At 53.7% G+C, this 27309-nt stretch overlaps 11 protein-coding genes across 11 annotated transcripts; 2 read left to right on the forward strand and 9 right to left on the reverse strand.

The window, feature by feature from the left end:
• Positions 1-135: 135 nt before the first annotated feature.
• On the reverse strand, positions 136-2012 carry BO72DRAFT_508353 (uncharacterized protein; the record flags this gene model as incomplete). Its single annotated transcript, XM_040949292.1, has 8 exons — positions 136-409; positions 461-646; positions 709-922; positions 979-1148; positions 1197-1475; positions 1533-1557; positions 1625-1706; positions 1793-2012. 8 exons carry the CDS (start codon positions 2010-2012, stop codon positions 254-256), a joined length of 1332 nt encoding a protein of 443 aa, XP_040806412.1. The 3' UTR covers positions 136-253.
• A 461-nt stretch (positions 2013-2473) lies between these two features.
• Positions 2474-3423, forward strand: rpp1 (ribosomal protein P1; the record flags this gene model as incomplete). Its single annotated transcript, XM_040949797.1, has 4 exons — positions 2474-2590; positions 2948-3025; positions 3166-3298; positions 3377-3423. The coding sequence occupies exons 1-4, from the start codon at positions 2522-2524 to the stop codon at positions 3421-3423; spliced, it is 327 nt and encodes a 108-aa protein (XP_040806413.1). The 5' UTR covers positions 2474-2521.
• A 486-nt stretch (positions 3424-3909) lies between these two features.
• Positions 3910-5800, reverse strand: BO72DRAFT_443860 (PQ-loop repeat-containing protein). The gene is made up of 5 exons (XM_040943679.1): positions 5314-5800; positions 4644-5236; positions 4502-4551; positions 4376-4434; positions 3910-4316 (listed from the first exon to the last, which is right to left on the reverse strand). Exons 1-5 carry the CDS (start codon positions 5434-5436, stop codon positions 4173-4175), a joined length of 969 nt encoding a protein of 322 aa, XP_040806414.1. The 5' UTR covers positions 5437-5800; the 3' UTR covers positions 3910-4172.
• Positions 5801-6095: 295 nt separating this feature from the next.
• Positions 6096-8730, reverse strand: BO72DRAFT_443861 (transcriptional repressor TCF25 family protein). Its single transcript, XM_040943680.1, has one exon. It carries the CDS (start codon positions 8611-8613, stop codon positions 6280-6282), a length of 2334 nt encoding a protein of 777 aa, XP_040806415.1. The 5' UTR covers positions 8614-8730; the 3' UTR covers positions 6096-6279.
• A 220-nt stretch (positions 8731-8950) lies between these two features.
• BO72DRAFT_443862 (alpha-1,2-mannosyltransferase ALG11) lies at positions 8951-11023 on the reverse strand. The gene is made up of 3 exons (XM_040943681.1): positions 10560-11023; positions 10374-10509; positions 8951-10326 (listed from the first exon to the last, which is right to left on the reverse strand). Exons 1-3 carry the CDS (start codon positions 10892-10894, stop codon positions 9136-9138), a joined length of 1662 nt encoding a protein of 553 aa, XP_040806416.1. The 5' UTR covers positions 10895-11023; the 3' UTR covers positions 8951-9135.
• A 330-nt stretch (positions 11024-11353) lies between these two features.
• On the forward strand, positions 11354-12445 carry BO72DRAFT_419557 (putative mitochondrial export translocase Oxa2; the record flags this gene model as incomplete). The annotated part of the gene is made up of 1 exon (XM_040942669.1): positions 11354-12445. One exon carries the CDS (start codon positions 11354-11356, stop codon positions 12443-12445), a length of 1092 nt encoding a protein of 363 aa, XP_040806417.1.
• A 487-nt stretch (positions 12446-12932) lies between these two features.
• ptcF (type 2C protein phosphatase ptcF) lies at positions 12933-15429 on the reverse strand. The gene is made up of 3 exons (XM_040941970.1): positions 14513-15429; positions 13450-14460; positions 12933-13393 (listed from the first exon to the last, which is right to left on the reverse strand). The coding sequence occupies exons 1-3, from the start codon at positions 15211-15213 to the stop codon at positions 13282-13284; spliced, it is 1824 nt and encodes a 607-aa protein (XP_040806418.1). The 5' UTR covers positions 15214-15429; the 3' UTR covers positions 12933-13281.
• A 516-nt stretch (positions 15430-15945) lies between these two features.
• On the reverse strand, positions 15946-18592 carry crzA (putative C2H2 transcription factor Crz1). Its single transcript, XM_040950797.1, has 2 exons — positions 17119-18592; positions 15946-17064 (listed from the first exon to the last, which is right to left on the reverse strand). Exons 1-2 carry the CDS (start codon positions 18392-18394, stop codon positions 16061-16063), a joined length of 2280 nt encoding a protein of 759 aa, XP_040806419.1. The 5' UTR covers positions 18395-18592; the 3' UTR covers positions 15946-16060.
• Positions 18593-20425: 1833 nt separating this feature from the next.
• On the reverse strand, positions 20426-22154 carry BO72DRAFT_394642 (arabinogalactan endo-1,4-beta-galactosidase). The gene is made up of 2 exons (XM_040941971.1): positions 21429-22154; positions 20426-21358 (listed from the first exon to the last, which is right to left on the reverse strand). Exons 1-2 carry the CDS (start codon positions 21750-21752, stop codon positions 20630-20632), a joined length of 1053 nt encoding a protein of 350 aa, XP_040806420.1. The 5' UTR covers positions 21753-22154; the 3' UTR covers positions 20426-20629.
• Positions 22155-22276: 122 nt separating this feature from the next.
• BO72DRAFT_90273 (uncharacterized protein) lies at positions 22277-22721 on the reverse strand. The gene has a single exon (XM_040950798.1). The coding sequence runs from the start codon at positions 22640-22642 to the stop codon at positions 22370-22372; it is 273 nt and encodes a 90-aa protein (XP_040806421.1). The 5' UTR covers positions 22643-22721; the 3' UTR covers positions 22277-22369.
• Positions 22722-23124: 403 nt separating this feature from the next.
• On the reverse strand, positions 23125-27006 carry BO72DRAFT_508355 (putative serine/threonine protein kinase; the record flags this gene model as incomplete). Its single annotated transcript, XM_040949293.1, has 2 exons — positions 23125-26206; positions 26297-27006. 2 exons carry the CDS (start codon positions 27004-27006, stop codon positions 23287-23289), a joined length of 3630 nt encoding a protein of 1209 aa, XP_040806422.1. The 3' UTR covers positions 23125-23286.
• Positions 27007-27309: the final 303 nt, after the last annotated feature.

A 27309-nucleotide genomic window follows, 5' to 3' on the forward strand; every position in this document is an offset into this window, starting at 1 on the left:
CTCACATTTGTCAGTAAACATGGAATAGAAAAATCACAATCACAATCACAATTATCGTCAGTACGCCAAACACCTCGGGTCCAAAGTCCACCACCCTTTCCTTCTCGCACATAAGTCAGTAGTTCAAGTGAGCCTGCCCCGCCATTAGTTAATAACTACACATAAAATAGTAGCAACAGCATAAACAGCAAACAACAACAACAAAATTAAGAACAACAGCAGCAGCAGCATCAGCAGCATCAGCATCATCTTCTCATGCAGACTTCTCCTCATCCGTCACGGCTGCCCGCAACTCCCACACAATATCATAGCATTCCGCCAACAAGGCATTCACGCTGCCCTGTCCTTCGGGGATATCAGTTCCCACGTAGAACTTGCCATCCACCCGCATGTTGTCAATCGAGTTCAACTGTCACAAAGATTAGCTTGAGCCGTACCAGATACGCCGGGAAATACACGCCTTCATGCTGTATGGGTAAAGCTCGCGCGAATTAGACACTCCCCCGGACTCCTGCACCTCCAGCAGGCATTTGCGCAGCGTCTGTAGCTGATTGTACACCGGCAGCAAGGCCTCCGAAACTGGCTCGGATGAGATCAACAGGGAATAGATGTATCCGTAGCTTCGTCGGATCAGATAGAGCAAAGTCTGTAACCACCCACCAGTCAGCGCACATCCCATTACCCGTCCCCGTCTCGGATCAACCCTACCCTTTGCGCATGGACATCCGCCACGTTCCCCTCATTGTCGACGAAATTCCCATTGACCCGCGCTTCATCGATGCGGTCAAGTTTCCGCTGGTAGCCGAAAAGATCCGTCTCGCGGAGAGACCACGCCTGTGTGACGGAAAGCCGATCGAGCTGGTTTTTGATATCGATCAACCGGTCGTATTGTTCTTGGAAGCGCTCATCAATTTTGCCTTCCCTACGATAGAGTCAGCGACTAGTTTTCGGACAGGTCAGTGAGCAGCGTCAACGTACCGTTCCAGAACAATCTCCGTCCAGCGCCAGCACCGTTCCAGTAGAGTCTTAGTCGCATCCTGAGCCCCAGGCAGGGGTACGCCATCTGTATCGACAAATTGTCCGTCCTTCATGCTCGCTTGGACTTTCTTCAGCTGCTCGCGCAGGTTGTTGACCTCTGAGGCCGAGAACTGGTGGCTAGGTTAGCGGGCTCGTGCGAAACCACCGAGAAGTCCTACCTTTGAACGAGTGTTGACGGCGGAGGTCGACCGCAGAACCGAGACCAGCGTCTCATGGATGGACGCCAACCCCGGGCTCAGTTTGGCGAGCCCGCTCTGTAGCTTCTCGAGCTGCAATTGGCACTTCTCCAGGCGACTTTCCAACAGCGTGATCAGGGCAGGCGAGTACGCATCGCGACAGCGCTCGAGGGTCTCGTTCGTGTTGGCGAGAGTCTTGGTGATCGAGCTCAGGTCTTTAGCGCTGTAGAAGCCCGCTTCTTCGAGGTGGTCGAGGAGTCGCTAGAGTCGGGGGTGTTAGAACCGGGGACCGGGAAACAAACCAGCACAACCACATACCTGAACCGTGGTCGCAAGAGAGTATCTGCACGCGATAAGAGTCAGATGACGGCGGACAGTGCAGTTGGGCGATCAATCAATGAGGGACCTACAGCGCCGGAGCTTCATTGTTTCTCCCCACCGTCAAGAATAGCAAGGAGATCAACTGGAAACAATCGTCGAGGACATAATCCACTAAATCCAACCCCCCAAAAAAAGGAGAAAGTCAGCGACACCATCGCACAATCGAATCTTCATGCACAGGCCCACTCAGTGCTAACGTCGGTTATGTGTCAGCCGGCGGTCTTCTTCCTTCCGAACGGCATTGAGCTTCTCCACCTCGGCAATAACCTCTTCGTACATCGGCAGCACGTCGCGGGATTTGATGTAGGTCGACTTGTCTTGTTTAAGGAGGAGGAGCGCATCGCGGGTGCGCAGGAGGCGCTCGAGGATGGGTTGCTCCTTGGGATTCAGCGGGGCGGGGACGGCGGGGGAGTCCATGATACAAAGGTGAGGGGGGGGGAAGAGGGAGGGGAGAGGGAGGGAAGGAGATGAGGTGTAGATTAGAGGGTTTAGAAGTATGTATGAAACCAAACCAAATGCGCCGTGAGAGAGTGAAAAAGGGACGCGATCAAGGCAAGTTCAAGGTTGGTCTGGAATAATGACCCGGCAGCATCAGATGATGATAAATGAGTAAGTACGGAGCAAGTAGATTACGGAGCAGAGCAGTAGATGATGATGGCATCGCCGAGCGGCATGACCGTATCGGGACTAGGGTGGAAGTCACGGATTGTACTGGCGCTAAACCCAAGACGGAGCAGCCCTAAGCGAGGGCTTTGACGCGGCGGAAACACACAACTTCCGTAGTGGGTGAAGCGTTAGTCACTCCCTCGTCCGACTCCCCTTCTCGACCAGGCCAGTTACAAAAAAGTCCCTTTCGTCCTTTTTCCTCTTCCCTAATCCCCATCCCTCTCGAGACTCCAGTCCAGTCCAACCTCCCGTCGACCATCATGTCTACTGCTGAGCTCGCTTGCTCCTACGCGGCCCTCATCCTCGCCGATGACGGCGTCGAGGTCACCGTACGTATTCCCCATTGTCCTTGATTGAACGTTGACTCGGTTATCATTGTGTCTGGTATTTGATATCTGGAGGACCCTCCCCCCTTGAGTCGCATGGAAATGGTGCTGGGAATATTGGAAAGGCGACAAGAACGAAGTACAAGGTCGCGAAAAGAAAAGGAGAACGCAAATCGGAGAAAGACTATCAGTACAGCGATGGAAATTTTCACCAATCTTCAAAAAAGAAAGCTGCGACACGGTTCCAACTCGACCAGGGCAAGGGGAAGGGAAATCCGGATATCTCGCACATGGTTTTTTCAGCAAGGAACATGGGAACAATCAAAGCTGACTAGGAGTCTTTTTTTCCATTGAACACAGGCCGACAAGCTCCAGACCCTCATCTCTGCCGCCAAGGTTCCTGAGATCGAGCCCATCTGGACTTCCATCTTCGCCAAGGTAAATACAATCTAATTGAATCCGTGCTTCACTTCCGCGACCTGCGCAATTTTCTCCACCAGCATTCCGCAACGACTTCGATCGATTTTATCTCTACTATCAAATTCAGACGCTCACCGCTGGTTTTTCTTTACCTACAGGCTCTCGAGGGCAAGGACATCAAGGATCTCCTGACCAACGTTGGCTCCGGTGGTCCCGCCGCTGCCGCCCCCGCCGCTGCTGCCGGTGGCGCTGCTGCTCCCGCCGAGGCTGCTGAGGAGAAGAAGGAGGAGGGTATGTGCTTCTTTTTCCACCACCCGATTCGCTTGCAATCGTTATGACAGGACCAGCTGGCTAATACATTCCCTACAGAGAAGGAGGAGTCCGACGAGGACATGGGCTTCGGTCTTTTCGACTAAATGTCCTAAATCCGCTTTTCATTGGATCTGGATTCCCCCTCATCACTTCCTGTTTGCTTCCTCGTTTCCTATCATCTTCCATCTCCCTCTTCTCGCCCCCTCGCATCTCCTGTACCTAACAATTCTCGACCACACGAAGATCAAAATGGGAAAATTAAAAGAACAACGAATCAAACGGACAATGGCTATCCGGTGGGACTGGGCGCTCCGGCTTGCATGATGGGCTTTTCGACGTGACAGAGGTACTGGACCCGGATGACGCTAGGATTCCGGGCCCCGTGGGATCTTTATAGTCAAAAGTTTGTACGGAGGGCTGTTCCGTACTCGTTTTGATTTCTATGTCGTGTTATGCTTGTTGCTTAGCTACGTTTCGAGCTTAGGTGCCCCAGCTCTCCTGCAATGTCTGTCATGCGACCATGAGCAAAACCTCGTCCCCGGATTGTTTGGTAGATTGTAATCAAACAGCATTTAAGATTCTGTAGACCGCCGGTCTAGGCCTTCATGCCGAATTAGAACACGCATGTGATAGCCACCACATGCTACTCTGCTTGTAATGGTCATGAGTTACAAGATGTCTTGAAAAATAAATATACAAGATGAAGCAGTCGCACGGAAAGGCAAGCAAAAAACTTTTCAAAAGCAGCAACCGCCCAATACATAATAAAGCACAACCCCAACCTGCCAGCACAAAGATAACACACGCTAAACCAGCCGCATATTTTAATCAGACAAAACCAGATGTATAACACCTATACCGTATCCTCGGGGTTCTGAACAGCATAGAGTCGAAATTGGATGAATATCGTCACATCCTCGATCATTGTGCCCAAGGAGCCAATCAGCCACGGCACGTTTGTAATGATATAGTTCCGCTCCGTGGAGTGGCAGAGAATCTGTAGATGCAAACAGTCAGCCCATTGACTCTCAGAATCAAGTCCAGACTTGGCCTTACCCCAGCGCCATAAGTCAGATTTCCCATGAGGGAAAGGATGAAGAACAGAAGTGAAAGTCCTGTATGTAACAAGTGTCAGCAAATCCGGGCCCGGCTTCCGGCGGGGTGACACATGGTGACACATACCCTCGCATGACTTTTCGCAGTAGTTCTTATAGATCTGCGGCAGACGCGCACTGTTGTTTGTTAGCAACCAAATTTCCCCTCCCAACAACTACAACCCCCAAACTGCCAACACCATGGGTTCACTGAATGCATATGAACTCACCCCAGATAGCAAAGCGCGCTAATATATCCCAGCACCATCGCGCCCGGTGCCATGTCCACTCCGCCATCCACCTCCTTGGGGGCTGGCTTCCAGACGCCCGTCTGCCAGGCCATGGTCCAGCCCGCCATGCCGATGACGCAGATAGCCAGCACACTGCTGAAGTTCTTGACCCACGCCTTGCGACCGACGTCATTCTCCTCAACGATCTTCGCGAGAGTGTCTTCGGGCCCCGAGGTACTGCCCTGGACATAACCCTCCGCCCGGCGCGCAACCGGACGATGGTGCTCGACCGCGTCGCTGAACCGTCGGCCCAGCAAGGGCGTGACCGTGTCCGGGGTTTCCACGGAGGAGCGTCTCCGACGATGGCGCGCCGCGGCTTGGCGCGAGTTGCGGGCCTTATAGTACAGACATTGGCTGATGAGGACGCCGTCTGCGATACAGAAGTAGACGGCAATGGCGACAATGACGGGGACTAGGCCGGCCCAGGCGCCGCCGATGAGGTTGGTGATGTCGCCGACGAACCAGACAAAGAGGAAGAGGAGGGAGATGGCTTCGGCGTTGCCATTGCGGTAGTTCTCGATGAGCTGAGGAACCTATGCACATTCCCCAATCAGCATAGCTTGCTTCACACAGGCGCACCCAGTCCTGTTGGGTATAGGGTCATTCATACAAGAAGGAAAATCCAGCAGGTGAGCGAAATGGAGCCAAGCAGTCCAGACGCTGCTTCGCGCGACGTCAAAGATACGGATTCGGCCATGGGGACGAGGCTGTCGCCTGACAACGGTGTCGCCATGTCGAGGGCTTGAGGTTTTGGGAGGGAGAGGGGAAAGGGGGCCGACTCGGGGTCAATCGCAGTGCAGTCAATTCGTGAACTGTGAGAGAAAGATAAGGGATCGGCTCGTCGGAGAGAAATGCGGTGACAGCGGCTACGGTAGGGTTCCTCGGTGGTCAGAGCGCATGAAGTGCGAGGGCAAAGAATGAAACCACACAGTCAGAATGAATTTCCACAGAAGGGATTGAAGAGTTTGAGAGGTGGATAGATAGTCAGACAACGGTGGGAAAGGGAATGGGAAAGGGAAAGGGAAAAAAGAAAGAAAAAAGAACATGAAGAAGAACGTAGCGAAGGACGCAGCTAAATTAGTACGGTTCGAGTCTTTTCCTTCTTTCCTTCCTTTCATTGATTGATTGATTGACTCACGGGATCGATGACGGATGGCCGGTTGGTTGTTGCCTGACTAAGCTCGCCCACCGCATCGGGAGCGCATGTCATCATCTTTCTCTTCTCTTATCTATACTATCTATACTGCAAGTGCATCCGGTTCATACACGATAATGTCGTTAGGCGTCTGCAGTGGCTTGTCTTATTCTGCATCTTGCTTATGTGCTTATGGTAAGAAAGAGTACTAGTACTAGGCATTTGATCTACTACTTGCCTGATAACGGGTTCGTTCACAATCAATATATTTTCGGTGATGTAGATCTACATTCATCCTCGCTTAATGCCGGTCTACATCACCCCTACTTAATTCACGCTCGATCAATAGTCGCTGACACCACAACCTTCTGGCCTTACCCTCTAATTCATAAATACTAGTCATGATAGCCTACACATAAAACTCAAGTAGCCATCAGGGTATCAAACATCCTCCTCTTCACCGTACCGAAACAGCTGCAATTCATCCTCCAGCATGACAGCCGTCAGCTCACCCATCGCCTCGCGAATAGGGCCTGCCAATAAGGTTTCGCGTGCCGACTCGGGCTGAATAGAGTCCAACCCATCCACATACTCGGTCAGAGGGGAATAGTCGACGACGTCCCCCCAGTTTCCTCGGTCCACACCGTACTGCTGCAGGAAAGCCTGAAGCGCATGCATGCCGTCGCCCAACAGCCACTGCTCCAGCTGTGGTTGCTGGTCCGCGCCTGGGGGCCCACGTGCATTGGTCGTCTCGCCGCCGCCGCCCGATGCGTCCTCGTCCCCAATGACCTCGTCGCCAGCGTCGCCATCACGGTTGAACCCGGGGAATTGAATCCCGCCGTTGTTGAGCTGGTCTAAAAGATCCCGAAGCCACTGAGGTCGGTTCGCAGCCGGGGATTGTGCCAGGTAAGACGGAGTGGGATCGGACTGTTGGCGATGCGCCTCCGACTCATGCGGCGGAAGAGGGTCAGACGCCGAAATCCTGCCAGAGATGAACCGTCCCGGAAGAAAAGTCGTGACCTTAGGGATATCCGAAAGCACGACGTGGCGTGCAATGTCCAGCGTGATTGCCGGCGGTTCGACCGGCTCCTCTTCATCCGACAGAGTGTCGGCCACTTCCACGATCAAGGAGACCGCTTCCGGAGTGTTCCAGAGATCCTTGGCCCGAGAGATGTAAAGTTCGGTGAGCATTTCGTGGGCAGTGGTAGGCGGCATCTTGCCCCAGATGCGCTTGGGCATGGGCTGAATGTCCAATTCCTGCGCGAGCTTGCAGAATACCCATGGGTAGCGGGACATGGCTCGGCGGAGCTGGTCGCGGCACTCCTTCGGTTTGTTTAGTCGCAGGTATGCCAGGGCGAGCGAGCATTGAATGTTGGGAAGAGTCCCCCACTCCTTGCTCAGCCGAGTCTGTGTGCATAGCTCCACAAAGTGGGAGTACTCTCGGCCACGAAGGGCCAAGTGATCGATCAGCAGGCGCATGCAGTACGGATCACTGTCATTGAGGCTCAGAAGCAACTTGGCCCACTCATACGCCGTCCGCCACGTGCCCTTCATACCCAGATTCGCAATATACCGCCAGCCAACAAGCCAGAGTTCACGGTTGGCCTCCTGCACGAAATCCAGCTTTGCCCGTCCTTGCTTCAGCAGGTTCCCGAAAGAGGAATGAGCCGAGCGCCCGATATTGAAAAGCGCCCGCTCAAGCAGATCCGCGGAGACGGCGTGATCACCTTGGTGCTTAGCGATCTCCGACACCTGGAGCAGGGTGGAGATGTGGTAGGGGTTGTACTGTAAGAGGTGGATCATGCGCTGGGGATCCATCGACTCCACGCAGATCTCAAACTGCCTCTGCACATCGGTGTACGCAGCATTGTGGAGGATCTTGTAGAGTGTATTGCCGTCCGCGCGTTTCTCGACCAGCTCCATACCCAGCCCTCCGCTGGGCGCCCGGGGCCATTCATCCTTGCCTTGCATGAGGACATTGCGCCGCAGCGTCACGCCAGCCAGACTCTGGCCCCTGCTCGCGGGGCTATACCTGCCCGTCAGGGCCTGTCCCAGGTCCAGCGTCTCTGGTCCGCGATCCCTCCGACGCCCACCCGGCCCAGTAGTATCCTGATCAAAGTTCTCCAGCACCACATTCCCAAACAACTTGCGCATCTCGTTCGTCGCATTGAGATTCCGTGGATCGATGCCCAGTAGATCCTCCGGTGTTTTCGCAAACGAAGTATCACGGCCCCAGCCATCCCCGCCCGCTGTGGGGTGTTTGGGGTCGACAGCTAGTGCCTTGAGCGCGCGGTCGATCTCATCTTCGCCTGTCGTGACTGCGCCGGCTGATTTCCTTGCTTTGGCGGTCGTGGCGGTGGTGGTGGTGGTGGTGGTGAAGGCGTTGGCGGCGGCGGTCGCCTTCTTTTTCTTGTTCTTGTTCTTCTTCTTATTCTTCTTCCCTGACCCTGCGGGCTTCACGGTTCTGGCAGCTTCCCTTTCCTCTTGCTCTTCATCTTCTTCCTCATCCTCCTTCGCTTCTTGCGCGGGCTGAGTCACCGGCTCCGACACCTCAACTTCTTTCTCGGACTGTTCGTCGGCGTGGGCGTCGTCATCATCATCATCATCTTCCTCATCATCACCGTCGCCAAAGGAATTCAGAAGGTCGAAGGCGTTGAGTTTCGGCTTTGCGGGTCGCGAGACCAGCTCATCGTCACTGGATCCGTCATTCTCCTGCTCGGCTTGTATTTGTTGTTCGCGCTGCTTCTGCAGCTTGCGGATAGCACGAGAGGACATTCGAAGGAGTGCGGGATTGATTCTCGTGGGACAAGATGGGTAGGGAGAATAGAGCCAATTGGTAGAGGAGAAAGTGGGGGCTGGGGGCTTGTGGTGTACCAAAAGGAAGCAGAAAAGATAAAAGAATGTCTCTCTGCATGCATGAATAATTAATTCCGCGGGGCATGACGACACAGCCGAGAGGGGCTTGGCGGCGGGATCTTTTGTTGCCAGCCAACTAGTTATAGTTTGGTTCCACAAGGTTAACTTGCTTCCTTGTGACGGATATGTATTCGATGTGCTCATGCTAGATTGGACGGACGAAAGATATATTTATATCATTTCACTATTTGCACTCAGGAGATATAAGCGCCATTGAGGTATGGTTACAAAGCAGATCTCATATGGCCTAAGCGAACAGCTTGTGGTATGAAGATGCAAACATTATTTAGCCGCCACTTTACCCTATCCCAGTATAGAAGCACGCATCGCCAGCTTCACACAGGAAGAAAAGTAGCCTGACAACGAACTATCTGCTATCTGTCACCCTTGGTTTCCCTTCAACTGCACCAACTTCTCAACCTCTTTAATCCACTTTAGAGAGAACTCCTCCTCGGTGAACCTAAGCGCGGACTTGCGCGCTCTCAGCCGCATCGCAACCTTCTCTTCTTCCGGGAGAGCCAAGGCGGCCTCAAATGCAGCGGCAAACTCGTCCTCCGTATTCGCCCTGAAACCCGTTGCGCCGTCGCCAAGGTCAACGACGATATCCTCACGAGGGCCGCCGGAGTCATGGACAACACTAATCAACCCCGCGGCCTGATACTCCACAACGCAAATGCCGAAGTGTTCGTTCCACATGGTATTGACGCCAACGGAGGCGGCTGCGAGATGCTCAAGGATGGTGGGCCAGCTGGCGTCGCAGAGGAATGTCGTGTTGTCGCGAATGCGCAGTTCGTGGGCGAGCAAGCGGAGGTTGTAGATATGCGTCTCATCAGGCGAGGCGTGGCGGACGGAGCCGATGAGAATAAGCTTGGGTTCTTTTCCAGACTCCGAAGAAGAAGCCTTGTTGCGGTAATTTTGGAGGAAGCGGGCGAAGGAGCGCAGAAGCAGAGGATGGTTCTTTTCTGGTCGGAACTGGGCGATGTAAAGAATAACGGGTTCCCGGGATGCCTCCGTTGCGGCGTCGACGTGGATAGTGGATTCGAGTTCAGACACCGCGGTGGGCGGGAAAATGACTGTTGGTTCCTCGAAAGTGTTGGTCTTCCGGGAAGGACCCCAGAGGCTGCGGACATGGGCAGACGTCCAGGAGGAATTGCACATAACGACGTCAACATGGCCGCCAACCCAGCCGTAGAGTTTAGCAAAAAGGATCCAGTACCTGCGCTTAACCTGGCCCTTGAAACCCTTTCCAGCACCGGCGTTGATACCCTTGGTGCCAGTCTGGTCATCCAGAGAGCTAAGCATGTCGGTGGAGATGGTGGGGTAATGTACATAGGCGCCAGTCGGGACGGAAGGGAAGAGTAGCTTGCTAAAGGCCAAGGTGAAGGCGTATCCCATGGTATCGACGAAGACGTCCGGAACGAGTAGATTGAAAGCATCGTAGGCAACAACTAGAGAGCCGAGGGACTGGCCCAGTAGAGTCATGTAGGGGTACATGCTGCTAACCACGTATTTGCGGGTGGTCAGGTAAAGCAGCACGACGGTGGGGGCATGTAGGTGTATGTTAAACCGGTTCTGGTATGTCAGATTCCATGCATTTCTTGAGCAGGGACGAGACTTACTGCAACCCGTTCCAGCATGGCTGTCTTGTTGACTTCGTGATCGCCCGTGTAGATGGCGCAAATGGCCTTGGGCCAGCGCTTCTGGGTCGCTCTCACGGCTTCCCAGAGGACACGTTCACCTCCACCTCCGGCGTTGCTACACGATGTTCAATTTTTGATAAGCATGTGTAGAGGGAGGGGACATACCAGAACGGGTGGAAGAACCCGATGATTCCATTCCAGTCATCGCTGGTCCTGGTGCCAGCTGTTCCGGAACTGGCACTAGAGGAGGTATCGACCTTTTCCCAATCCTCATCTTCTGTCGATGCTGGTTTAGTAGATCTCTTTCTGGCGAGCTCCTCTTCCTCGGCGCGGACGCGCGATACGATGTACTCGCGACGAGACCTGGTTCGTTTCTGCACGGCCCATCCCACAGCGCGGAGCACCAGGCGGAGAAGGGCCAGGGGTAGCTGAGGCAAGAGAACGCAGGTGGCGAGGAGGGCGAGAAAGGTGAGGAAGGACTTTAGTATGAGCAGCATCATGGTTCAGTGAGGGACGAACATGGTAGAGGTCGAAAGGGATTGAAGGAAAGAAGGAAGCAAGTTGACAGCGTGGAGAAATACGTAAATAAGTTGCGTAACTAACTTAAGTGGTGGATCTCAAGCAGGCAGTTCCCGCCGGCTGACGTGTCACAGGATCGATAAGATAGCTTCTGACCAGTTGGTCGTGGTATTATCAGCACGTGACTAGTCCCATACTGTAACTTTGGTACTGTACATACAGTAACTAATCTCCGCGGCCATTTTCTACTCATAGTGGATCCATCCATCATCCTATTTACAACTTCTCTAAATATCTTTGCTCCCAGCATCTATTGTATGCTCCTCTTCTCCTTGTATATATTATTCCTCTCTCTCTCCCCATAATACACACACACACACACACACACACACATCAATCAACAAATCCAACCCCGATTGACCTCCCACCCAACCGCAACCATGTACCACCACCCCGTGCGCCTCGCCCGCCCAACCCTCCTCCGCCGCGTAACAACAACAGCAACAACAAGAGCACCACCACCCCGACACCAAACACGCCACTTCCACCCCACACGACCAGCTCCCTTCCTGGCCGAAATCATGGACTCCTCCTGGCTGATTCACGGCGTCCACAACCTCTCCGGCCTACCGTGGGCCTACACCATCCCGCTGACGGCGCTCATCGTGCGAACCTTCATCGCCCTCCCAATCCAAATCTACACGAAGCTCCAAGGGCGCCGCGAGCGAGCCGCGCAACCCCTCCTCGCCTGCTGGCAGAACTACTACCGCTCGAGCATCAGCGCGAAGCGGGAGCAGCAGCAGCAGCAGCAACAGCAACAACTTCAAAGTATGCAAGAATCAAGCGGGCGCCGCCAACCCTCGGTGCGGACGGAGACGGCGGTCGCGGTCGCGCGCCAACGCAAGGCGATGTTCCGCCGGCTGGGGATCAGCCGGTACTGGAAGGGGATGTTCCTGCTGCCGATACCGGCGTGGCTGTCGGTGATGGAGACGATCCGGGCGATGGCGGGGTGCGAGAGCGGGCTCCTGGCCTGGCTGCTGCGGCTGGTCGGGTCGGACACGGCGAATCGCGTCCCCGTCGAGCCCACGCTCGCGGCCGAGGGCGCGCTCTGGTTCCCCGACCTCCTGGCCGGGGACACCACGGGGGTGCTGCCCGCCGTGCTCACCGCGTCCATCCTCCTCAACATCCACATCGGGTGGAAGGTGCCCCGGCTGGCGGAGCTGGCGGACCTGCCGCGCGCGCAGCTGCCCAAACACCTGTCCCTCCGCGCGCTCCGCACCTTCGTCCAGATCATGGCGCTGAACGTCGGGCTGTCGACGTATCTCTACGAGACGCCCGCGGCGCTGCTGCTGTATTGGGCCACGAGCAGCAACATCGCGACGCTGCAGAATCGGGCGCTGGATCGCATGATGGGGCTGGATGATGCAGCGAAGAAGGAGCCGTCGATGGGGAGCAAGGGGATGCTTATGCTGTACAGGACCCCGGTGAGGCAGGTGGAGGGAGCCCAGAAGCAGGCTGGTGTTGTGGGGTGAAGAAGGCGCGGGGCTGTATGCCCTCAAAATCTGAGAGTTCCTTCACCTGGTTTTTTTTTTACCCATCTTATCGGCAAGAGTCGCCCGCCGTTATAACCCCTTGCATAGGGATGAAATACTCATTTCAGCCGGTGGGAATAGCTCGACGGTGCTGAAGGGCAACTGTCACTAATCTCCGACGACATGAGTGTTACGAAAGCTACTTGCTCATGTGAGCCAGGCGAACATACAATAGAAGCCGGATTCCTGGCCCTGAGAGGTCGAACGCCCTTCCTGATGTGTATTGATCCCGTCTGACTTCGCTCAATCACGTTGTTCGGAGTCTAGGCGCTGCAAGTGAAGCATGAAGGGCTGCAATACCCTTATCTTGCAAGGACTCGAATGCAGACCAGAACTGCTAAGAGCCGCCGGGACGACCATGTTTCTTGATTGAATAATCCTCTGCACCATGCATAATACTACGCGGAAGATGCTCCATAGTGTGGGTCGTACCAGGATCATGAATGCAACATTTTAAGAATTTCATAGCATATCGTGACCTATAGAATGCTAGCCTTTATGTGTGAAAATGCATATTGAAACAAACTTTATCATCCCAGACCCGCGGGAAGTAATACCAAATAGATTCTGCATAGCAGAATCACTTAGTTCACCTAGAGAGTATCCTTGCAGTATCCAGTTTGAACAGAACGGGATTTAACAAGAATGAAGAAGAGTGATGGAGAAGAAGCCAGGATCTAACCCATCCTTCCGCACGATGATTCCGACCGACTATCTGTACTGTTGGCAAGGAAGCTCACGTCAAATCTCTCGAGTTGTGGTGGTGACTGCTTGAATCACAATTTCGCTTTGAGGACCTCCTCAGATGCACTAGCCTCCTGGTTCACAGTGATAGTCCGGGTGTCAGGGCCCTCGCCGAAGAAGATGACTTCGACGGTGACGTCGTCACTGGAAATAAACAAATTAGCAACATACACGTCGAAGACGCCACAGGGGGTACCTACCGGTATCGCCGAGAATAGGGGCTCGGAAGCGTCAGTAGAGCACAAACCATATCCTTGTCCTTTCCGCCCATTGCATTGCGCACAAGGTGGGTTGCGGCGTTGTTATCTTCCACGGTGAATCGGCTGGCCGCACCAGAGATATCATACTGCTGCTGACGGATAGGACGGCGCTGACCTTCTGTGCCGGCCTCAGCGGTCGCCTCGACAGGGAGCTGTTTGTTTTCAAATCCCAACCAACTGCGCAACCAAGCCTTGCTGCCACCGGACTGTTGCTGCTGCTTGTCAACCCACTCCCCTACCAACCCAACAACTTCCTCATTGCTCAGCATCTCCCAGAGACCGTCCGTGGCGAGCACGAGAAAGTCACCGCGACTAGGTTCAACCTTGGTCGTTGTGATGATGGGCTCAGCGGTAACATACGGAGGAGTCTTTAGCAGCGGATGAGGTGTGCGGCCGAAGAATTGCCGTTTGATCTTGTCCTGTGTCTCCTTGCTCCACTTGTAGAAGGCGTCGCCAAACGATCTGCTAGGCTCTAATTGACCGAGGATCCGGCCGTTGCGGACAACATTGGGTTCTCCCGGGTGTTCCTGGCGGAGACGTTGCATCTCAGATGGAGTGCCGCCAGTCTGATCTTCCGAGAGCGCTGTCGCAGACCACTTTCCATTCGGGCCCCGACGACCCAGAACAGCCCGCGAATCACCGGCCACGGCGACCTTCAGATCCTTTGATTGGGAGTCATAGAAAGCCAGCAGAGCACAGGAGCCGGAAAGAGCGGGAGCCAGCATCTCAGCCGCCATACGGCGGGAATTCGACTTCAACACCTTGTCGACGCTTTCGTACACGATATCATTATCCAGGCGAACAAACCCCTGTTTTATGGCAGCATCCACCGCTTCAGATGACGGAGTAAGGATTGATGGGTCTGCAGCTGCGGCCTTGTAGGTGGAGTTCAACTCCCGAGCAACATATGAAATGAGGACATTGCGCAGCTTAGCGGAAGTGGTCCAGCCACTGCAGGGAACCGTGAGCGTTTGCTAGTTTGGGAGAAGGGAGAGTGGCTCACGAGTGACCATCGAATACGCCCCAGAACATCCAATCACTGTTGGCTTGGCCTTCTTGAGCTGCCGCCACCGAGGATGGCACCTCGACAACCTTCTCGGCATGATCATCCTCGATAGGAGAGTTACTGGGGACCTGGACTATGTCGTACCGTACCACACCCTGACCGCGATTCACCAGGTATGACTCCTCGTTCTTCCGCAGTTTCTGGGTCGCCTGTTCAGGAGTCAACATCTCGAGGACCCGACGGTCGGAATCGTCCGTGTGCTTCGAGAGGGGCTGTTCTCCAGATAGGGTAGCGGTATAAAACTGGTCGTTGTCCACCAGAAGGGCACGGCGGGTGGTTTCCACGGGATCTTCAGCGTGAGCGCCGGCTGTGGAGGAAATCGAGCGGATCTGCGAGGCGGATGTTGTTGCGTTCAGGGCCGTTGTCGGCTGGGCACCGGCATTTCCTTGATACGCATACCAGGCCCCTGAGGCAACGACCGTGGAAATCACTGCAACTGAAAAATTCCGGAGATGCATCGAAGATTGTAATGTGGCAGGAAGAAATGGGGGATATCTGCCCGCAGAAGAGGAGGATGGACGGGTACTGAAATTAGGACTGCTGGAGAAGGACACCGCGCACGGTTTCCTACCAGTAGCCTTCCATCCTGCTGGCACGCGACGGGCGGTACGGAGAGCGTGTAGAGCCGCGCGACGCATTTGATTGACAAACGAAGCGAGTAGAGTGTAGAATGTGAATTCCGGGCTTTCTCCCTGTGGCTTTAAAGGGAAATTCGGAGAAAGCGAGAAAACTAGAAAGTCAATACGTATTTTGGGGGGAGAAGGTGAGAAAGGTGAGAAATGCGGAGAGACACAGCAGAATGAGGGAAGGGAGAGACAATTGCGTCATGTGATAATTACCGACCGCCCTCGTTATCAATTAGTATGTTAGTTACTGTACATACAGTACATATAATGTATTGTATGTACAGTACTCAATGATCACCTTTCACCGTACTGTCACTAAACTACACAATGGTTCATTGATCAGTCACAGATTGGTTTGTGTCTAGAGGTAGTATGAATCCAAAATTCGAGCATGCAAGCGAAAATAAAAGGGATATCCCGAAGAAAAACAGTCCCAAACATATGAAATAAGGAATCAATGAATCAAGCATGCCCTTCCAATTAAGGACTATCTTATATATCTCGCGCACAAATCCAACTGGTGCAGTTCCTATGGGTATGAAAAGCCAACAAAGTTCTTCGTGGTCACATATAGTAGTAAAGAAGAGAAAAATTCAAAGGGGAAGGAAGATGGGGGAAAAAAAATATTGAAAAGGTCTCATCAGCCGTCAGCAGGGATCCATCTGCCTGAGGAGAATCGCCTAGCCAAGTCTCAACGCCAAAATCCTTCTATCGCAAATCGCAACCATGACGAAATTGGTCCCTAGCTATGGGACTGGATGAATCGGGACCAAGCACCAAAACAAAGGAGTAGGGCCAAGGCGGAAGATGGATTCAAGAATGTCAAGCCCTGCAAATATCAGGTTTGCAGAGAAAGGACTCATGTCCTCCAGTCGGTCTCTTGGTAAGTGGTCTCACCCGGGTTGATCCCAAGCATATGTCCCTGGCTATTCATGTCATAGATGCCCGCGCCACCCGCATAGCCTCCGCGGATGCCAGACACTGTACTCAGTCCCGACTCGTCATCTTCGAACCCAAATTCGCCGCCGGAGCTTGCATCGAAACTACTGCGACCCCCAATGTCGCTGGGTTCATCCGCTGTGGCAGGGATCTGATCCCATTGTAACGTCTGCAAGGCTGGGTATTGGGCCAGCAAAGCGGCGGGAAGAACGAAAGCCCCGGTGGGTTGACCATCCATGCCTGGAACCATCAACGGAGGAGGCATCGGCTGAAGATGCTGCTGCTGCTGATCCATAGCCGAGCGCTCTCGGTCTTGAGATTCCTCATCCAACAGGGGCTTAATGCAAATTCGACCAGCCTCCGATCGAAAATGACGACCGAGAGCATCGGCACGTGCGAAGCGACGGCCGCAGCCCCATTGACCACCCCGAGACAGCTCACCCCGACAGACAAACTTCTTTTCCCCGGAATGGAGACCTTCATGTCGTTTACGATCATGCTGTCGCGCAAAGGCCTTCCCACATACTGTGCAGACAAATGGTCTCTCATCCGTGTGGGTTCGCAGGTGGGACCGAAGGTTGTACGCTCTGGTGAAGCGTTTGGGACATAGATGACATTGAAATGTTGCGGGATGTTTCTGGACTCGCTTCGAGTCATTGAGATTCGCACCGGGACGCTGAGGATCAGCGAGTCCTAGAATGTAATTCCGACTATCAATGGATGACGTCGATAAGCGACGAGACCGCGACGGTGACGGCTCTCGAGAACTGGGGTTGCTTTGAGGTTGGCGCCCAACCGGATCGAAGGGTGACAGCGACCGCGGTGATGACACATGAAACGGCTCCAGGCTGGCCGAGGTCGAAGAGGAGCGTGCGCGCGAGGCTGGGTGGGCATAGGGATCTGATTTACTGCGCATACGAGATCCTAACAGCAAGTCACGTTAGCGATAAGCAAAATGGGCCGGGCGGAAACGCTTACGGATGGCGACTGGTGGGCTCAAAGAGTCCAAATCTGCAGCTGGCTTCGACTGAGGCGGATTCGAATTCTGGGACGGGGGTGCGAATTCAACATTGATGGAAGGAGGCGCCATTTGGGACGCCTGCCCCATGTCTCCAGGGCTAGTGCTCCCCTGGGCTGACAGACTCTCCGTGTATATGTCAGTCGGGGGAGTCGGGTACTGCGAATTCAGAGCGGGCGCAGATATGTATGGAACGTTAGGAATCATGTCCGTTCCCTGCTGTGGCATCAACTGCGGTGAAATATAGGGGCTGTGTGCCGGACTCAATGCTGGTTGCGAATGCGCTTGTTGATGCTCCGAGAGTGTGAAGGATTCTATCCCCAACGCGTTCTCGTATAGACCGGGGTCGTTTTGCGGCGCAAGGAGGGGAGAAGGGTTGTTATCGAAACCATCGAAAGATTCATGCTGCGACATATATGGCGAGGGGGCGGCGGAAGAAACCTCTGACACCTCCGAAGGAGCCCGGCGATGGCCCTGGAATGCGGAGTTACCCATAACTGCCTGCCAGTCGTGATGCGAGTTGCCGGACATGTAGGCTGCGGTAGCGGGGTCCAAGGAAGTATGCCGGGAATGCTGCGGGGTATAGTAGGTTCCAGGGGTGGAAGTCGGAGGTGACATCGGGCCGGGGGATGAGTGCTGGTGATAGTCTTGCGGCGAGACCGGAGACAACTGCGGTGACGCCGAGCGATGGGTAGAGGGGATCTGGCTGATCAGGTCGGCAGGATTGACTCCGTGGTTGGCGGGTTGAGACTGCCCGTGAGGATCAAGCATCAGCGGTGAATCGTATTCGGGGGCGGCCGTGCTGTTGGGGCTGGGGTTTTGATAGAGGGCAAAGTCAAAGTCGGCTGGGTTGGAATTCAGTAAGGTTGAGAAGTTCTCTTCTGAGGGCAGCTGTTGGTGCTGTTGCTGGTGCATGGAAAATCCCGTCGACTGATCTAGTTGATGCACTAAGTTGGGATTGAAGGACTGAGGCAACTGCAGGGTTTGAGAATAGTTCTGCGAGGCCGGAGCCAGCGTTTGCGCGGAGAGATAGGCGGCGGGGTTGTAGCCGTAAGAATCAGGTTGCGAGACGTTGGTGAAGGCAGGGAATTGAGTGGTCGTCGCGACCGAAACATCCAAGGTCAAGCCCGATGAGGGGTCATTATAAGGCTGTGGATTGTGAGCTGGACTAGAACTGCGATTGTGTCCATTGGCCGAAGACTGTCCCGAATCGCGGAGCGTCTCTTGAGAAGCCATAATATGACGACGGGGGAGATCCCAAAAATAGATCCCACGCGATGTAGGCTGTGGCGAGAAGGAGAAAATAGATCAAAGCCGACTGGATGTCATCAGCAGGGGGAAAGGAACGAAAGGAACAACTGGAAGGTTATGAAAAGGCCCGGGGAGGTGAGAGGAGAAGAAAGCGTGTAGGGAGTAAGGTAGTTACAATGGAGGAGGGAAGCAGACGAGTCAGATGCGGCGGCGGGCGGAGGAGGGGAAGGTGGAAGACGGGGCAGGAAGGGCGGGCGACAAGACAAGCTGAGAGAGAGATTCAACCCACGGCCAGGCACAGCAAGTAAGTCAAGGGGGTGCGATTCGAGCTGTCATTCGCGTGAAGCACTCAAGGCACCGTGGATCAGAGGGGGAGGGGAAATGGCCGCAGCAATAATAATAATAAGGGAGGAGGGGGAGCACGAAAGAGGAGGGAGACAGAGAGAAGATTCAGCCTCGTGGCGCAAGCATCAGCAAGCATCAGCGGTCGGTCGGTCAATCGGTCGGTCGGTCGGGAGAGTTTCACATTCTCGGGCAGCAGGGGACGTGCAAGAAACAATCCAATCCTGTAGTTGCTGTGGAACAGCAGCAATCTGTAAAGGTATTGTGTTTATAGAAGAACCAGGAGATGCAGCCCAGAGCAAGAATAGGAGGAGAACAAGAGGGAAGAAGAAGGATTCGAATAATAGGAGGGGGAAGTAGAAAGGAAGCAGTGCGCGCGTGTGTACAGAGTACAGTCAGTACAGTCAGTACAGTACAAACAGCCTGGCTGCCTGACTGGGCGACAGGCACGTGCTAAAAAATGTAAGTACAGTACAGTACTGTACAATACACAATCATTCTTCTTTACCTCCTTTACCCAACTGCGTGACGGCGGCAAGGCAGATTTCCACGAGCAGCAGCAGTAATTACCCTAAATGAACCAAGTTATTTCTTCCAGATCCTATTATACCTCGCGATACGACTAGCCAAGAAAAAGACCTGTCATGGAAGCACTTCGGATTAGCTATTATATTATCCTGTCAAATCGATGTGATCATGAATTACAAGTACTGTACATACTTGGACTATCCCCATGGGCGAGCCGCTAACTTATCGAAAGAAAGTAACGCTGCAACCGCCATGCCCAGAGTTTGGGGGCCTGAATCCAGCTACATAGCACAACAGACAAACAGAATATTTCAGCATCGTCTTCAACGTCAAATCCGATTCCTTGTGATGGAGCTGCAGCTAGTTGAGTGGCTGAATTCCCCTCGAGCGAGGCAATCCCCTCACAACAACACAGCAGCCTACCTCACGGTACGCAGTATCATTCTTCTCAGGTTCTCAGGCATCAAAAGAGAACGATTCTCCATCTAACCTACCTTAACTCTAAAGAAATCAGAAAGGAACTGCCCCCCCCCCTCAAATTGAATCAGGGCCCTTCGTATTCCTCCTAATTGTGCGACAACAAAAAAAAAGTCCCCACCCAATCAGTGATAATCTTGTCTCGTTCTCCCTGCCCATCACTTACCAGAGACGGACGGTTCAAGCAACTCCGCCTCCTTCCAGGTCTACAGCGAGTTAGCTATGCGTGAATAGCTCAGTAGTCCGGCGTCGCGCCAGGAACCACCAACCAGTCTTAAATGCTCACTGTTTCTGCAGTAGGAGAACCTGGTCAGTCAACTATCTAAGCCTTTCCGGAGGAGCTTCAAGCTCCTGGCCATAAGAAGATAGGGTTCGCATTTGGATTTAGACAAAGGCCCTCCCTCTCTTTCTGAAGGTTCGATGCTGCCCGCGCGGAACCAGAACCCGGAAATTGCCGCACGTCAAGTGGGCGGTCGGCAAGCGTTTGGATCACGTTTGCACAGCCCCCCTTTTCTCCACGCGAACGGAGACAGAGTGAGTGAGTGAGTATGTGATAAAAATAAAGAACTCATGGTAGATCAAAAAGCAAATCATCAAGGTGCAGTTCTCTTTACTCAAGGACAGAAGTTCAATTCCTTGGCAAATCTTCTATACCAAACCCAAGATGACCCTGGCCTGGTTTTACCCCGGCCCTAATGTACTAGGCGGTGTGTAGCAAATGGTCGCTTGGAGACTTGGAGTAAACTAACTACCTTCTAGTTAGTTAGCTGAGCTTAGCTGACGGAGCACTCATCCCCACAATTTCCAGACGCATCAACATCTGGAATCATACTAGTATCCTACAAAAGTCAAAATCTTATCTTTCGCCCCTTTTCAGAGCTCTCCGAGAGTCTCGATGCTCTCGTACACTTCGTCCGTGGTGTAATCCACCATCAGGTTATCAGCGCAGCTCGAACCCAACCCAGCATTGCCGATCCAGGCTGGCTCCCAATAGTACACTCCCAGACCATCAGTAGTGGCCTCCACCACGGCTGCCAACTTCTCGAGGAACTCCTGCTGGCCCGCGACCGAGAAGGGGATCGAGCTCAGATCCGAGGGGAATGCGTACGCCGGGTTCGGGCACGAGACCGGCCAGTTCGTCTCCACAACCACCACCGGCTTGTCGTAGGTCGACTGCAGGTTCGCCAGACTAGTCTTCAGGGATGCCAAAGTTGCCGACGCGCTGTAGAACGGGTAGTAGGAGACACCAAAGTAGTCGAAGTCCGTGGACAGCAGCTCGCCCGTGGCCAGAACGGTCTCGTAAAAGTAGTTCTGCTGATCCCAGCTCCAGCCGTCGTCCAAATGGATCATGATCTTGGGGGTGGTCGCCAGGTTGGAATCCTTCACTCCCCAAGCACCCGAGTGCAGCAGTGCGCCGATGTTCGAATAGCTGCTCGTTTCGCCCAGAGGCCAGAGGAGACCGGCACGAATCTCATTGCCGATCGAGATGATTTCGATATCAATATCGTTCTCCGCAAAAGTGTTGCATACTTCTAGCGTGTAGTTGTACAGCTGCCATTTCAAAGTGCCGAGATCGGTCGTGGACCAGCCGGAAGGTGTCGTCTATTGTCCCAAACGCGGTCAGCCTAGCCATCACATCGACTGGATGATTGCTACAATGCAACCGACTCACCTGGTCGCTAGGATCCGCCCATGTGTCACTCAGGTGCAGGTCCAGGTAAAGACTCATGCCAGCCGCCTTGACCCGCTTGGCCAGCTCCAAATTGTAGTCCAGATCGTAGCTGCCGTCGCTGGGGTTCACCCACACACGCTGACGAATGGAATTGATGCCAGCATCGGCGAGAATTGTCTCTAGGGCTTGGGTTTGGCCATTGAGATTCTTATAGCTATAGCCCTCATCTTCAAGCAGCAAGAGAGAAGAGATGTCTGCGCCGCGATAGGTGAGCGCGGCGTGGGTAAGAAGGGGCAGCGCAGCCAGCAGCAGAGAAGCGAACATGACGATTGAGCTGAGAGGGGGGTTTTAGTCAGGCAGAGTACTTTCAGACAAGAACATGAGGAAGAAGGGCCCCCATGCGCCTTTTTATGGGCGTCGAAAGGAGTGGAATGGATGAAAAGATGGCAGCAGTCATGCGTGCCCTGCCCATTGCCGACAGTTAGCCTGTGGACGGAGCATAAACCGTGAAGAACCAGGTCTGCACACCTTAGCGTGCCCCAAGCTCGTTAGGTTTCTCCACGATTTAATTTATCCTAACCGAAGCATGACGCTGGGGTACAGTAGCCAGCGCTGCCAGACTCAAAAGGTATTCGAGGAAAGTCGGAGCGGCAGAGTCATTGGTGGAGGAATAGATTGAGTGGCCGGTGGGGAATGGCCGGTGGCACGCCGGTGGCCTCATTTCTGGCTTTGGTGGTAGCAGAACAATTAATAGAAGACGTAAGAGAAAGAAAAGGAACCCATCCTCGCTTAAGAAGGAGGGTTGCGTGACAGCGACTGGCAGCTGTCAGCTGCCAATTGAGAGGAATAAGAGGCATGAGCGGCCGAGCAATGGAGTAGTTCAGCAATTCGGCCTCGGCCTGGACTACTTCCTTCGTCCAAGGCACGGCAGAATAACCGATCTACCGCTCTTGGCTCGTTTCAGCATCCGTTTCACTTGCGACACGACACGCCAGGGGCAGGGAGTGTCTATAAATGGGGTTGGATTTCAACCGATGTGTATGTATGTGTGTGTGTGTGTGTGTGTGTGTTCGAGAGAGAGAGAGAGAGAGAGAGAGGAGAAGAGCAAGTGAGAGAGTTTGAGGGGAGAGGAGGAAAAAGAAAGAGGACTCTCGTGCAATATGGTATATTAGGTAGATCAACTCCCACCTGGTCATCAACATCATCATGTACATCTGTCATCTCAACACATCGCGTCTTGCGCGTCATAAGTCACTTGAAAATCCAACTCGGAGGTACAAGGACAGAAAATCATGATAGAAAGAAAACATCAAAAAAAAAAAACAATCAGGTGCAATGTTTATATCCTGATCCCAGGTCCCAGAAATCAAGCATTAGATACAGGAATTCCCAGACCCCAGACCCAATGCAGCACGCAAACCGGAGATATACCTATAGAGGCAAATGAAACCGAGACGAGCGGAGCAATCCCTCCGCATGTCGCCTAGCACGAAGCTGAATATGAAACCCAGACCAAGTTTGATCATGCCACCCATGCAAATATATGTACAAGCAATGTAATCGTAAGCCAACAGACACGCAGTCCCAGAAGAGGAGCTTCCCGTGAGCCACGGAAATGATGCAATATGCCTAGAAAAGGCAAAGAAAAGAAAGAAGAAAACAGAACTTAATTGATATACATGCAAGAATATGTAAGCCCCTGTCGACTAGAAGCGGCGAGATGTTCGGTGAAGGAAGGAGCCCCCCGAGACTCATTATCGATGTATGAGACGACGACATCAAAGATAGTAAACAGACAAGGAACGAGATGTCCGTGCCAGGTACCTGGGAAAGGCGCCATCGAGAAACGCACCGTGGACTAGGACTTTGGGAGTCCCGACCGAATGATAGGCTTCTGGGGGGTGGTCCTCTTCTTGCCGATCACGAGGCCTTCATCTTCTGAGTCCCCTTCAGACTCTTCCTCATCATCGCAATAATACCGAGATTCATCATCCTCGGTTGAGCGTGAGAGGCTGAGAGGCGGGGCTTTCACAGTGTCGTCGGTACGGAGAATTGAGGGTACTTTAGCTGTAGAATCACAATCCCTGTCTCGGGTACCGCCCTCCCCCGAGATAGAAGATGCCCCTGACACCACGGACGGGATGCTCGCATGAGAGGTTCGCTGAGACATTCCGCTAGTATATTCGTCCACCGAGGACGAAGAGATAGTAGCAGCCGAGGGCGGTGAGGTTGTTAAGCAGGACTCGCCGGAGATGAAGTGTTCAACAGAGGGACCGGTAGCCTGCGCGTAAACATCATACGGTGGAATGAGCGTATCGTGGTCTGGTCCATGGGAGCCACGGGTCGGCACATGGTCCATGTCAAATGTCGACTCCATCCCGCTCCGCCTCTTCCGTAGCAAGGCTTCTCGAGTGAGATGGAAGGGTTCGGCGTGTTTACCTGGAAGCTGATGGGAGCGATTGCGACGGTGACCTGGGGATGAGGACAGTGCATGCTCATGAGGGATCGAAAGTAGATCCTCATTAGAACGCAGGGCAGGATGTTGCATGTGGCCAAGCGCAGAAGTAACACTAATAGCCAAACTGGGCTCCGAGTGGCGGTCACTTTCCAAAGACGCTGTCTCGCCGGAAACGGACCGATCAGAGCGCCAATCCTGAGGCTGAAGTCCACGTGCTAGCCGACGGCTTGCGCCGCCAAAAAGTCCACTTAAGTTCGTAGTACCCGAATGTTCTACGCGTACAGGCGTGCCCGTCCGTTGTGGTACTGGTGAATTCCTGGAGTCGTGTGGCTTCACAGTCTTTGCAGACTCGGCTGTGGACAAGGTCGAGGTCGCGCGCTCCGGGGGGTCGGGGCGCACAATCCGTTCATGTGAGGGGTTGGATCCGGATTGAATGAAGTAAGAGGTCTGCTCGTCCCGGCCAATAGGACTTGCGGTGACACTCCGTGAAAGGGGGTGTTCGCCATCTCGAAGATGGCGGATTGAACGCGAGAAATCTTCATCGCCCCTAAGACTGTGACGGCGCCCCTCCCAGAGAGACTTGGCAGAGCCGGAGTCAGCGGAGTTGTTGCTGGGAGTGCGCTTGCGGCTATCCTTCTCTTTCGATCGTCCAGTCAGGAAATTCGACCATTTCGCGACATTGGATCGTACCCTCTGGAAAAGAGGTACTTTGCTGACAGCCGTGGTGACTTCCTCGTTAGACACTTCGATTTTCTTGCCCTTGCTCTGATATCCCGGGTCGGTCTCTTCGACCCAAGCTCGGGGGTTGGGAAGGCCGTAGAGAATCCAAGGATGGTGCTTGATCTCCTTCACCGTGATCCGCTTGACTGGGTCCTTGGTCAACAGCCGCTTCAGGAGATCATAGAGCTCATCGTCAATGTCTTCGTACACCAATTCATCCTCCATTCGCTTGCTGTATTCGTCGAAGCGCGGCCACTGGCTGGCGGCATCAGGATTATCCTCGACTGGCTTCAAGCGCTTTCGGGGTATAAACACCTCTTTCTTCACAATAGTCTGAAACATACTATACTCGTCATCTGAGACAAATGGTAGACGTCCGAAGATCATGCCGTAGAGGGTGACACCAAGGGACCAGACATCAATAGCACCAGTAATTCGGGGAGCGCTACCGAGACTGTCTACAAAATCCTCACCTGTGTAGCACAATTCCGGTGCATAAAATGCGGGTGTCCCCACGGTTTTGGACAGCTCCCTTGCATCGTCTAATTCAGTCGCGTCTGTCTCCTCGATATGTTCCTCATCCTCGTCTCTGATGGGCCGGCCAAGGTAAGATACCCCGAAGTCGGAGATTTTGACTCGGTAATTGCTGGTAACCAGCAGATTCGCTGGTTTGATATCGCGGTGGATGATACCTTGGAAGTGCAAGTATTCCAACCCCAACAGCGAGTCTCGGAAAGCGTTACGCGCCTCCGCAAACGTTAGACAGGGTACATAAGACATATCATCATCATCACTGAGCCACTCGGGCTCGGAGGGAGCGTAGCCAAAGCTGCTAGATGCCGTGCTGAATCTTCTATCGAAAGAGTAATCCGCATAGGCACCATACATGCTGCCTTCCACTGCAGCCAATGCTGCTTCGGGACCCGATGCATAAGAATGGCACGGAGAAGACTGGGTTTCATCATGGTACATCAGGGATCGACTCGGAATGCGAGCCATGCCAGGCTCTTCGTCTTGCTCCTCGTCGGACTCCGCGCCATGCTCTAGACTCCAAGCTGGGATAGGAGCCTCCTGTGCAAATGCGGCCTGCGCTTCGAGTCGTTCGCGTGCCTTTTCGCGTTGACGACGGAGATGTCGGGCGGTTTTCACATATTGCTGGCTTTCCTCCATGAACGAAGGGGTCTCGGGAATGCCAGCCTTTTCCCGCTCTAATCGGCGCTTGTCAACATGCACGATTTCCCGCAGACCTCTCTTGCGCCAGATAATTTCACCGTTCTCCACATACTCAAGAACTATGTATACTTTTTGGCGATTAGGGTCGTCGATCACTTCCAGCAGACTGACAACATTTGGATGTCGAGCTTTCTTCAGAATGGCAACTTCTTTCTTGACCTTATCCTCCGGATTGCCCAGCTTTCCTAAGCGACGACGCTTAGAGTATCGCTGGACGATCTTAATGGCGACTTTTTGTCGAGTCGTGACATGGCGACCTAGTTTGACCTTTCCATGTTCTCCACGTCCGAGCTCCTCGAGGATTTCGTATTGATTAATCAGCTTGTTGCCGGTGATCAAATCGCGGTCTACCTCCGCTGTATGGGTCCTGTCCGGCTGGTCAATTGCGAGCTCTTCACCAAGACAAGAAAATGCCCCAGAGAATGACGACTTGGATGGAATGAGGGCCAGGACTTACTCTTTGGGTGGTTGGAGATGGGTCGGATGAAGATATGGGCTACTTATCCGACCCTCGTCATCCGAGGCGATCGGAGGAGTTGAGCGAGGGCTGCGCACCGAGAAAAGACCGGGGCTAGAGATGGGTGTATTGCCCGCCGTGCGCGCCGCACGTGCAGGAGGGAATCGAGAAGCCGCCTCGATCCGAGATGGATATGAGCTGCGGGTGCGTAGAAAGGGAGGTTGATACGTGGGATGAACCTGGGATTGTAGCACGGCGTATGACTGGTCAGGATAGACAGGATAATCGCCGGGTGGCATATCCGACTGACTCAGGTGCACCATTTTTCGGGCGATGGGAGTTCGCCCGATGCCGCCGTGATCCGACCGAGCATCGACCACTACATCCTCATTGAGTGCCTGTAACGAGCTGGAAGACGTCCGCGTGGACGGGGATCTCGAGGTACTGGAGGAGTGATAGAGGTGAGGGAATGGGTGCCGCAGCGAGGGTTGTCCTTCTGGGATGTCACCAGACAAGGGAAGTTTGGCACTCGGAGGCCTAGTGATGGCTTGTCGAACGTCAACCTCCGTTGATGTTGGCGAGGAGCTCAAAGCCTCATTCGATTTGTCGGAGACTCGTCGAAGGGTGCTGTCTGATACCTGACCATTTCGAGCGACCAGAGTCACCAGTTCCTCCGAACCTGCGATCGAAGGGGGCCGGTCCATTTTCATGTTTCAATTGTAGTAGTCCTTGTCGGAGTTCAGTTGGGCATTCTTTTTTGCTTTGCGTTGGCAGTGCAATCAAATCTCCTTCCCGCCGTGAACGAGGGAGCGGTTTTTCTGCCCTGGTCTGACCTTCGCACGGAAACTATTGTTCAGCGAGAGCTGGCGTGAAGCTCTAATGGTACGCCCGAGTGGATCGGCATCACTTGTGAAGCGCGGTGCGGCGGAGAGCGATAGCAGCCATATGAATCGAGCCGATGAGAAGGACGCCGAAGAACCGTGTACCTGACAACGGCGAGGACAGGACCGAAG

This window comes from Aspergillus fijiensis, assembly GCF_003184825.1.
Source record: "Aspergillus fijiensis CBS 313.89 unplaced genomic scaffold BO72scaffold_2, whole genome shotgun sequence".
Lineage (NCBI taxonomy): Eukaryota > Fungi > Ascomycota > Eurotiomycetes > Eurotiales > Aspergillaceae > Aspergillus > Aspergillus fijiensis.

What these genes read in the sequence shown, in the direction of transcription:
- BO72DRAFT_443862 (XM_040943681.1), bottom strand. Translation starts at nt 10,894, where the DNA reads ATGATGCTGCTCATACTAAAGTCCTTCCTCACCTTTCTCGCCCTCCTC. An exon ending in GGGTTCTTCCACCCGTTCTG is followed by an intron (nt 10,510 to 10,559) that starts GTATGTCCCCTC and finishes AACATCGTGTAG; the next exon opens with CAACGCCGGAGGTGGAGGTG. An exon ending in CCATGCTGGAACGGGTTGCA is followed by an intron (nt 10,327 to 10,373) that starts GTAAGTCTCGTC and finishes CTGACATACCAG; the next exon opens with AACCGGTTTAACATACACCT.
- ptcF (XM_040941970.1), bottom strand. Translation starts at nt 15,213, where the DNA reads ATGCGTCGCGCGGCTCTACACGCTCTCCGTACCGCCCGTCGCGTGCCA. An exon ending in GGCGTATTCGATGGTCACTC is followed by an intron (nt 14,461 to 14,512) that starts GTGAGCCACTCT and finishes GGTTCCCTGCAG; the next exon opens with TGGCTGGACCACTTCCGCTA. An exon ending in CCCTATTCTCGGCGATACCG is followed by an intron (nt 13,394 to 13,449) that starts GTAGGTACCCCC and finishes GTTTATTTCCAG; the next exon opens with TGACGACGTCACCGTCGAAG.
- crzA (XM_040950797.1), bottom strand. Translation starts at nt 18,394, where the DNA reads ATGGCTTCTCAAGAGACGCTCCGCGATTCGGGACAGTCTTCGGCCAAT. An exon ending in GAGCCCACCAGTCGCCATCC is followed by an intron (nt 17,065 to 17,118) that starts GTAAGCGTTTCC and finishes ACTTGCTGTTAG; the next exon opens with GATCTCGTATGCGCAGTAAA.
- BO72DRAFT_394642 (XM_040941971.1), bottom strand. Translation starts at nt 21,752, where the DNA reads ATGTTCGCTTCTCTGCTGCTGGCTGCGCTGCCCCTTCTTACCCACGCC. An exon ending in GGGCGGATCCTAGCGACCAG is followed by an intron (nt 21,359 to 21,428) that starts GTGAGTCGGTTG and finishes TTGGGACAATAG; the next exon opens with ACGACACCTTCCGGCTGGTC.
- BO72DRAFT_443861 (XM_040943680.1), bottom strand. Translation starts at nt 8,613, where the DNA reads ATGTCCTCTCGTGCTATCCGCAAGCTGCAGAAGCAGCGCGAACAACAA.
- BO72DRAFT_90273 (XM_040950798.1), bottom strand. Translation starts at nt 22,642, where the DNA reads ATGTACATGATGATGTTGATGACCAGGTGGGAGTTGATCTACCTAATA.
- BO72DRAFT_443860 (XM_040943679.1), bottom strand. Translation starts at nt 5,436, where the DNA reads ATGGCGACACCGTTGTCAGGCGACAGCCTCGTCCCCATGGCCGAATCC. An exon ending in CCTGCTGGATTTTCCTTCTT is followed by an intron (nt 5,237 to 5,313) that starts GTATGAATGACC and finishes GAATGTGCATAG; the next exon opens with GTTCCTCAGCTCATCGAGAA. An exon ending in CTGCGAAAAGTCATGCGAGG is followed by an intron (nt 4,435 to 4,501) that starts GTATGTGTCACC and finishes TGTTACATACAG; the next exon opens with GACTTTCACTTCTGTTCTTC.